This window comes from Helianthus annuus, chromosome 15 (assembly GCF_002127325.2).
Source record: "Helianthus annuus cultivar XRQ/B chromosome 15, HanXRQr2.0-SUNRISE, whole genome shotgun sequence".
Classification (NCBI taxonomy): domain Eukaryota; kingdom Viridiplantae; phylum Streptophyta; class Magnoliopsida; order Asterales; family Asteraceae; genus Helianthus; species Helianthus annuus.
In genome coordinates, this window is record NC_035447.2 from 59,493,496 (window position 1) to 59,503,659 (window position 10,164).

Sequence of the window (10,164 nt, forward strand, 5' to 3'; positions counted from 1 at the left end):
TCAAGCTAATATCGAGTAGCTAGGGCTGTAAACGAGTAGAGCCGGGTCGAGCCAGGTTGGGATCGAGCTCAAGCTTGAAATTAATTGAGGCAACTCGTCTCAGCTCGAGCTCTGGCTTGAAGTTAAGCAAGCCTAAGAACGAGCCAACAAGCCGAGCCATGACCCGAGCCAAGCTTGGCTCGAGCTCAACTCAATTACAAAATAAGTCAGCTCGGCTCACGTCATCTCAAATTGAGTTTTTTTAGCTAGTTTTTCTCGAGCTTCCTTTTAAGCGAGCTACAAGCCAAGCCGCGAGCTTTATGAACAGCCCTACGGGTAGCTCATTTCTATTATTTATTGAAGGCTAGTGGGTTTACTCGAGTTCAGGCTCGACCAATTCAAGCTTTTAACAAGCCAATCTCGAGTAGCTTAGGAACAACTCGGCTCATTATAACTTAACATGCCCCAAACTCATTTATCTTCAAACTAAACATATAAAACCAAAACTACAACATGAAAAGTACATGGGGTTACATAAGTACCTAAACCTTAGAATGCATGATACATAACACTGGAAACAAGTCTTATATATAGTCCAAATACATAATTATAAAGTGATCATATTAATTACAATTTCGGATCCGGTTTCCATAAGTACCTAAAGCTTATAATCAAGCATTTCACCATAGTCGAATGAAATGCTGCTAACCGTGAGAATGCTAGCACAAAGTTGCGTCAGTATTCAAGCGAACCAACTGACGCAACCCCGTTGCTCAGACTCATAGACTCTTGGCGGCTCGGAGTATAGTTTTCGTAGCCGCTATCGGACGGTTTTGGTAACTGAACTGAGTTAAGAAGCTCGAGTCCTAGTTTACCCATTTGCTGCACCTCTTGCGGTGACAATATCTTGATGCAATATACGCTGTTCACAAACTCCCTGTTCAAATGATACTCAACAATAAGAATCGGATAATCATGTGTAATGTAATACATGCAAAAACCGAAGAAACGTTTATGAATCGGGTTATATAAGAATGGGAACTTACGGCCAAGGGTCGTCACCAAGGAGAAGAACGTCATTCTCCCGGTCAACAAATACAAGCTGCCAGCCTGATCTCAAAGGGTCCTCCAATTGGCCTTCAAGCCCGAACATTTGACCCAGTTCACTTCGCAGTTCATGATAACTGCTGAACTTTCCTATATCGAGCGACCTCCCAAAACAACCCGATTTATAAACCTGTTATAAACAAGACATAAACCCACATTAATGAACCCCGTTACAACTTACAACGAAATATATACGAGTAATAAAAAAGATTCACCTTAACGAACGTTCTGTTGGGCGGGTTTGTTTGACCTGCGTTATCAGGAGACTGCAGGAAACCCGACTCGTCAACACAACTTGAAGGTGTCACTGTTGGATTCATCGAAAAACCGTTGCCCACATTGTTTATATTATAACTAGAAGAAGTCAATGGCATGGTCAACGAATCACCATCACTACCTTGAAGAAAAAGATTTGGGTTATCTATGTTAACTCCAAATAAAAGATTACTTTGCGGATCGTTGTTCGGTTCATGATCAATAGAACACTCTCTTCCCGGAAACGGTGGTAACGAAACCGCGCTTTGTGAAAGATTTGTGTTCTGAGAGAGGTTCGTGTGGGACGGTGGGCCCAACTGTTCAACTTGGTGAAGAAGAGACTGTGATGAACCGGATACGAGAAGCGGGTCAACCGCAACCCGCTTTGCTGGCCAGCCCGTGGACGTTAACACAGAGGTGGACCGAGGCATGTTAAGAAGATGTGAAGTTTCGGAAAACGAACCTAAATGACTCACGGGGTTCCCACTTGAAGTAGAAAAGTTTTGATTTTGGACCGAAGAGAACATAGGGTGTTGTAAAGTTTGTTGTTGATTATTGAACGGGTTCGGGTGGTTCAACTGTTGTGAAAGAAGATGAGATTGTTGATGTGAAACGGGAAGGTTTTCAGGAACGAAAGTGGGTTGAGATTGAGATTGGTGAACCGAACCCGAACCGGTTTGAACGGTTTGGTGTTGTTGAAACTGTAGAAGTGACGGGTTTGACGGTTTTAAAGAATCGATACTCCTCATCTCTTGCAGTGCGGCTGCGGCCATAGCTTGATATATATCGGTTTGCATACCGACCATGCCCATATCGAGCCGCGGTTGTAACCACTGTGAACCATTGAGTCCCTGAAAGTTAAAAGACCCGACCCCACGGTCACACGGGTTGCCACGGAGCCACATTATCGGCGAGTTCATTCCTAAATCCTCTTCTTTAATTCCTAAATCCAACAACAAATATACCGTATCTAGTCATCCACAATATGAAATATTGAAAAAAAAAAAAAGAGAAGCCCGTTATCGGTTTAGAAATCGAAATTACCATTGAAAGACGGAACCCCGGGTGGCCACGGTCGCTTGAGTCTAAGGGGAAATTGAGAAGGGTACATCGGGAATGTGGTTAGCGGTTCGATCTCCCATAGTGAAACCCTCGGTTGTCTCTCCCCGGCTGTGGACTCATCCCACCCGACCTTAACGGACCGCCAGTGTGAGTTGGGCCATCGGGCCGGGTCCAGGTCACCGATACCCGTTATTGTGCCCATATAGCTGAAACACATACATTTTATAAGTAAACATACAATGATACAAACCCTTTTACAAAAAAAGTACATTCTTTTTAGAGCAAGGTACCATTTTCGTCCCCGAGGTTTGGCCAGTTTTGCGACTTTCATCCAAAGGTTTGTTTTTCCTCATCTGAATTCAAAAGTTTGAATCTTGCCATTTTCATCCTGCTCGTTAACTCCATCCATTTTTCTCCATTAACTCAGGGGTATTTCCATCTTTTTTGCTAACTTAGGGCAATTCGGTCTTTTTCAGGGGTATTCAGTCTTTTTACATAAAGTGAAAAAGACTGAATTGCCCTTAAGTTAGTAAAAACGACGGAAATACCTCTAACTTAACGGAGAAAAATGGATGGAGTTAACGAGCCAGATGAAAATGGCAAGATTTCAAACCTTTTGGATCCAGATGCTGAAAAACAAACTTTTGGACGAAAGTCGCAAAACTGGCCAAACCTCAGGGACGAAAATGGCATTTTACTCTTCTTTTTAACATAACTTTTGTTTAAACATACCGGCGCACACTTGATTCTTCGGTTTCAAACAACATTCGAAAACGCATTCCAACTGAAACCCGCGTATGATAGACGGCTTTAACATACTTAGCTAAAGGTATGACAAATTCTGTCGGGCTTGCCCTGTTGAGGATATCAACTTTAGTGAATGTAAGGTTTTTTATTAAATCAGATATCATAAAATAAAGAGTAAAGTACACGGATGCTCCTGTGGTTTACTAAAATTTTGGATTTGGTCCCTAGATTTTCAAAAGTACACGAATTATCCCTTCGGTTTGCACTTTGTAACGCAATTAGTCCCCCAACTAACAAATCTAAAGGTTTCAGTAGGTCCAAGTTAGCGGCTAAATGTGTTACGGTATGCAAACCACAGGGACCATCCATGTACTTTTGGTAAAGTTGGGGACTAAATGCGTTACAAAGTGCAAACCCCAAAGGACTATCTGTGTACTTTTGGAAAGCTAGGGACCAAGTCCAAAATTTTAGTAAACCACAGGGACTACTTTACTCTAAAATAAAATACCTTGGATTATAGAAAATGGTGAATCGGCTATTAGTTGATGCTGCATGTGCAGCGGCAGCAAGAAGCCCGAGGTGCATGCTTTCGCTAGATAAAACCGAAGACGGCATAACGGTTTGAGGTCGATTTGCATGCCGGATTCCTAACAGCAACTGGTTTTTATCGTTCCTGTGATAATCATAAACAGGCGCAGTCGGTTATTATATTTAACCAACAAAGCTACAAGTACAATCTGAATCGTTCAGATGCAAAATGCTTACCATATGAACAAGACAGAATCACCTGCAACGAGTTTTTTTGCACTCACAAAAACACTCCAGCCCGTTGTGAGAAGATGCCGTTTCGGCTGTCCTGAAATGGTGTATAAAATAGATCATTGATATGGGATAGATGCGAGTGAGATTCGTATAGTTATAACACATGTTCATAAAACGAATCTAGTTGCAAGCATACCGCGGAAAATGTGCCTAAATTTCCATTCGTTATCGTGTAAATCTCTCGCGATTAATTCTTGGGCCGGAGGTTGTTGTGAGAAGTCCTGCAAATCCAAACAAAAATAAAGTCAGATTAGTCAAATTAGAGGTGGCAACATGTCCAGGCGGGCCAAGGGGGTCGGGTAACAGTTCAAAACGGGTTGACTCAAATTGGTAAATTTGGGCCGGGTCGGGCCATATTAAGTTGACCCGAAACACTTTTTGTCCAAAAATCACACGAAAAAAAAAGTTATAGATTATTACTGTCAATTATGATTACATAAATGATATCATTTTAATAATAATCTACTTTAATGAATAAAATGCTTTAGGAGGTTTTATACATTTAAAATACACTTTGGACGGCTCTCTTTAAGCTATTTTTATTTTATCACAACCCGAATCAATTCATTTTACCTATTAAAGAGTTATTACACCACCCGAATCGACCCATTAAAAAGTAAACGGGTCAAAATTGCCAATTCAACTCAAGGTTTAAGCTTGATGAAACACATCACATTGGACTGATCATGTTTTATTTTTATTTAATTAATTAATTATTTAATTATTTTGGGACGGATATTGGCGTACCAATGGGGGAAACACTTTCTCAGCTGCACGACGAGGAACCGAGAATCCACCATGAGTGCTAGTGTCACTTGCTGTCAACGTTTTACAAAAATAATTAGTCGGTTGTTTGCTCGCGGTACCCAAATCCGCTGGAAGAAACGCCTCTTTTTGCTCTTCCTGTATAAATCACAAAATAAATTCAAATCAAAATGAATTTATAAATAAACCGACACACACTCATAAAGGATAAATAGGAAAGAACATGAACATACGGCGTTCAGTGGTTGCAGTGTCATTTGAGCATAAACCTCATCGGTCTCCACATCTGCCTGATGCAAATTATTGAGTCATGCAATGAAGATATAAAGAGAGGTGACAAAAATAAGAAGTGGGAAATTAAAAAGAAATAAAAATTATTATAAAAAAAAAAAATCGTTTACGAGTGCTTACATGCATCGTGACATTGTGAAGTTGACAAATGAGTTGTGGAGGTAAGCTCGGGTAATTGGGAGTGTGAACATCGACTTCTTTGTTTGTTGATGCAGCAACCTACATGAGATAGATTAAGAAATAACCAACACGGATGTAAAAGTTAAATGGGTCGACCCGTTCATAAGTAAATGGATCGAAATCATCGGCCCCTTTGGCTTGTTTTAAGCGTTTTTTATCTTACTCGTTAGAGATATAACATGACATTAATTGACTGTTAATAAGTAAACGGGTCGAAATAAAACTCAAAACGGATTAATAAAGTTTGCTAGAACTAACTTGCTCACTGTGACCCTGCGGGAAATACACCACACGACTTCCGACGGTCGGAAGGGAAACAAGAGGACCGGCACAAGCATGCCAAAGTTCAGAATTCAAACATCTTTTCTCCCCTGAAAACAAAAGCACACAAAAGAATCTAGCTTTTAACACAACTAAGAATCTTTAAAATCACGATGCATGAGGGAAGCTAAAAATCGTTAAGTAGTAAGTATTTATAAGAAATTTCTGATGCTAATTTAGACCTAGTGTGGGATGGGATGCCACTTAATATTAAATGATTTGAAACTAAGGGTGTTCATACCATCTAAACCGAACCAAGTCGTTCGGTTTCTGACAGTGTAAACCATATCGGCCACTTAACTTTTATTATTTATATACTTTTTCGTTTTAGGAATACTTAGTTATGTATATGTATTATAAGCGTGAATCATCTTTTATCATTTTTAAATTTATAATACAATCTAATCGTTCAAAAATAAAAGAAATGGCTCAAACCGTTAACCCGCCAAAGCAGTCCAACCAGTCCGGCCGACACACCAACCGGCCAGTTTGGTTTGTTATTTCCAAACCGTAGTTAGCGGTCCGGCTCATATTTTCGCCGAAACTGGCTGAACCGTAGCGTAAACACCCCTAAATTCGAATCTTACTTCACTGGATGCAATTTAACCAACTATAAACTAAAACTAATAAAACCTGACTGCATAATATATATGATCAAAGCGAAAAGAACAGACCTTCTGGCAACTGCTGATCAAATCCAACGGCAGATAACTTCATGTTCAGATCTTCAAACAACAAAAATGCTAGAAACCAACAAAGAACCTCAACAATATTCCTTAAAACTATCAAAAGGGACCACTTTTTTCCTTCAAGATTAATGATTCTTGCTTCTTTTCAACAATCCACACAAAAGATAACCACTAGATTCTCAACCGAAACCGGTTATACTACAAAACAAAAATGATTTCCACTTCATTCGATCTTGATCTTCCTAACCCACCCCCCCAACCAAAAAGTACCCACAAACACCTTCATCTAACAACAATCTTGATATCTTGTTTTTTACACAAACCCACCACCAAATTCAGCAAAAGAATCACACCCACAAGCTCATTTAGCTACAACAAGCACTTCAGATCTCAAACCCATAAAAAAGCCCTAATCTTGCAAGCCTTTTTATAATCTTGAAAGTTGAAACTTACATAAACACAAGTTTTAAAGAAAACCCAGATCTATTTCACCAAGATTTATGATTTCAAGTCAAAAAGCAAGCATCTTTGAAGCTAAAACAGTTAAAAGAACAATGGGTTTCTTTAACTGAAGCCCAAGATTTGCAAATACAAGCAGCTAGATACCATATATACCATATGAGTGTACTGTTTGCTTTGTTTGTGTGTTTTTGTGGTGGGTATTGAGTGAGATCATAGCTGGACCTTTAGGGTTCTTTGACAGTTTTTTTCTTGTAATTGGAATGGGTTTCACTTTCAGCTTCTTTGCTGCTATTTTGCTACTACTTTACTGTTACTGTTGGTTTGTAACAAGTACCATCTCCTCCTTATATTCTTTTTTCTTTTTCTTTTTTTTTTTCTCTCATCTTAATCAATCATCAAAGATCACCATTCAACTTTTTCTTGGCCCAACTCTTTTGTTAAACCATAAATTTTTCTTTACTTTTTTTTTTTTTTTGATATGTTACTATCAATTAGTTAAATTTTTCTTTACCTTTTTTTTATATGTTACTATCAATTAAAAGTAAAAAAAAAACCCACACTTGACCCATTTTGAAACTGATTTGGTTGATTTCAGTTTAGATTCGGCTTGACCCCATACTTTGAAACCGGTTTGAACCTAATCAATCCCGATCCTTCTCCCCTTAAAAACAGCTTAGCCGAATATAACTCATATTTTTGGTGTCAAGAGATAAGCTTTAACTCGTATACGATTCATTTAACACATTAGCTAAGCGATTCAAATAGATTGATTGGTTGTAATCAAGTCCGATAACGGCTCAACTGTAATAAAAAAATTAAGTTGAGCTTTGGGGCCTATATTTAAGGAGCCCTCAACTTTGTAGGATTTTTATATTCAATATTCATTTCTTATTACAACTCACTTCGAGTCTCTCCATTTTCTTTTGAAATTGCGTGCTCTTGTGTCTTTAGAAGCTATATAAAAAATGTGTGATTATATAGTTATATATAGGGTTGCAAACGAGCCGAGCGGCTCGTGAGCTACTCGAGATCGGCTCGAGAAAAAGCTCGAAACGAGCCGAGCCTTATCGAGCCCGAGCCGAGCTTGAGCCTAAAATAAAGCTCGTTTGTTTATCGAGCCCGAGCTCGAGCCTCGCATGTGAAGCTCGTTAGGCTCGTCGAGCCTTATCGAGCCTTAGTGTAAACGTGCCGAATCAAGCCGAGCTTATTTAAACTTGTTTACAAGCTGACGTCAAACCTAAAAATAAGCTTATTTAGTAAACGAGCCCGAGCCCGAGCTTCACTTATCGAGCTTACGAGCCTAAAAAGTCTATTATTTATATTATTTTATTTAATAGATAATAAACGAGCCGAGCCCGAGCTCGAGCTTTGAAAATAAAGCTCGAATCGAGCTGAGCTCGAGCCCGAGCTCTCATAAGTTAATCGAGCTCGAGCTCGAGCCTGGTCGAGCTCGGGCTCGGCTCGGCTCGTTTGTACCCCTAGTTATATGTTAGAATTCTAGATAAAAGGACTATTCGAGTAAGGGCCCAAGTTTTAGATTCCGCTTTAGGCTTTTAAAAAGGTTGAGCTGACAATGATCGAGTCGCAAACGTGTTTAACAAGCTGATGAATTGCAATAAATAAGTTAAATAAGTCATAAACATGTTGACGCACAACCTCTTAAATTAAACTCGTAACTCAAAAGCTCCTTATTTATGTGTCGTGTTTTGTACCCTATTAGAAGTTGCCACACCCATGTAACATGTCAAATCACTATAAAACTAATATTTAAAAGTAAAATAATTTTGGAGGCAAATGTTAAGAAAGGATACGTAGTTGTATCACGAAGTCGGATTTTCATGGACCCAGAATCTTGAGTTAGATTGGAGAGTGGTCCTAGTGCGGTACCATCTATCTTCATTCATCACAAATCGCCAAAAAGTCATCTAAAGTTTTTGTTTTTTTAATTATAAATAAATACTTTCTACTATTATAATTCATCAAACGCCAATTAATTGTTGAATAAAATCATTTTTGGATTACAAAACCAAAGATATTTTGACCAACTTTAATTGATTCTTTCATAATTTAAAAAAAAAAACAATATTTAACTTCCTATTGTTGGCTATAAAAAAAAACTTTTTAATTTTAATAAAATAAGAAAATATAAGTGTCAAATTATATGAAAGAAATCGTTTGTGAAACATTAGTCATTTGAAAATGATGTGTTTCGAACTTTGTTGATTGTTTCCTAAGATAATATCATCAAAAGATTTAACGTTATCCCATTTACATGTTTTCTTTATAATATTTTTATTATTATTTATAAAAAATAAAAAATAAACTATCATTTTAAATTGGGATGACAATAGATTGGGTATAAAACGAGTTTTGGTTAAAAATAAAAACTATCATATTTTAGATTGGGACGACAATAGATTGGGTATAAAATAAGTTTTGGTAGTTATAATCTCAACTGTTTGTGAAAGCCGTAACTTATATACAACCTCATACCCATGGATACCCATAATAGTCGGCTGGTTCTTTGTGTACCTTTGGGTAATCTTATATGGTTAAAAACTACTAGTTACCAATGCTTATAACAATACTAGAATTTTTATAAGTTTTTAACAATTTTAACATACTATACTTATTATTATATTTTTTTTAAGATTAAATGGTTTTGAGTAACATTCGAAGAAGATTTAGTACCATACCCGTGTTAGATATTTTAATAATTATTATATTTTTTTTTAAGATTAAACGGTTTTGAGTAACGGTCGAAGAGATTTAATACCATACCCGTGTTAGATATTTTAATTTTTAAATTTCTTTCACAAGGTTTGGGTGTTTCATTCGAAGTGATATGCATCATTAGTTTATTTATACAAAATTAGTATTGTAAAGGATCTCTTCGTCTTGGAATCCCAACAAAAATTTATACGTTCTATATCTAGAAGTCATACAATATATTTTATAAGATTATATTTCGAATTTTTTATAAGTTTTCTAATTAAAAACTTTTGCTAATGTAATCAAACTCTGGCCAAATTATCTTTATTTGGGTTATTTAAGCATTGTTTTATAAACTATACCCACCTAATTCAATCCGGTTTAATCAGAAGACCGTGGCGTCAATAGTTTGATAACAAGCTAATGAATCGAACACAAATAAATCGCTTGGTTCTAAGAGAACAACATTATCCAATGAAACTGAAGTAAACCGCTCAATACCGTTGGAATATCATGGATGGTTTTCGCCTCATTTTGTTGGGTGACCTATGGTACACATGGGCCAAAGACCGGACTAAATCAAAGACCAAAAAATTAGAGAGTTTTGTAACCACTCGATCCAGTTTAGATTAACTTTTCAGGTTTTTCCCCAAAGCGGCTCGGGTTGAAACCAGTTTCGGTTTCATTCAATAAAAGTCAAAATCGATTCTTGTGAACCCGGTTCGGGTTAATTGATTTGTGAAGTGGAAAAGGATCAGTTCGATTAAGTTTT

General features: G+C 37.5%; 1 protein-coding gene across 2 annotated transcripts; it reads right to left on the reverse strand.

Annotated features, from left to right (window-relative positions):
• Window positions 1-470: 470 nt before the first annotated feature.
• Window positions 471-7,025, reverse strand: LOC110911810 (auxin response factor 6). Of its 2 annotated transcripts, none has more exons than XM_022156459.2 (13): window positions 6,204-7,025; window positions 5,467-5,579; window positions 5,149-5,247; window positions 4,971-5,027; window positions 4,720-4,875; window positions 4,109-4,193; window positions 3,916-4,006; window positions 3,659-3,823; window positions 3,136-3,258; window positions 2,386-2,609; window positions 1,302-2,284; window positions 1,026-1,216; window positions 471-916 (listed from the first exon to the last, which is right to left on the reverse strand). In XM_022156459.2, exons 1-13 carry the CDS (start codon window positions 6,244-6,246, stop codon window positions 715-717), a joined length of 2,532 nt encoding a protein of 843 aa, XP_022012151.1. In that variant the 5' UTR covers window positions 6,247-7,025; the 3' UTR covers window positions 471-714. The 2 variants fall into 2 exon arrangements, with proteins under 2 accessions (XP_022012151.1, XP_022012152.1); XM_022156460.2 differs by having other exon boundaries at window positions 4,971-5,023; window positions 6,204-6,875.
• Between the last annotated feature and the right edge of the window lie 3,139 nt (window positions 7,026-10,164).

Coding starts and splice junctions, on each gene's coding strand:
- LOC110911810 (XM_022156459.2), bottom strand. CDS start 6,246: ATGAAGTTATCTGCCGTTGGATTTGATCAGCAGTTGCCAGAAG. Junction 4,007..4,108: donor ATTTAGGCACATTTTCCGCG/GTATGCTTGCAA, acceptor ACACCATTTCAG/GACAGCCGAAACGGCATCTT. Junction 917..1,025: donor CTTGGTGACGACCCTTGGCC/GTAAGTTCCCAT, acceptor TCATTTGAACAG/GGAGTTTGTGAACAGCGTAT.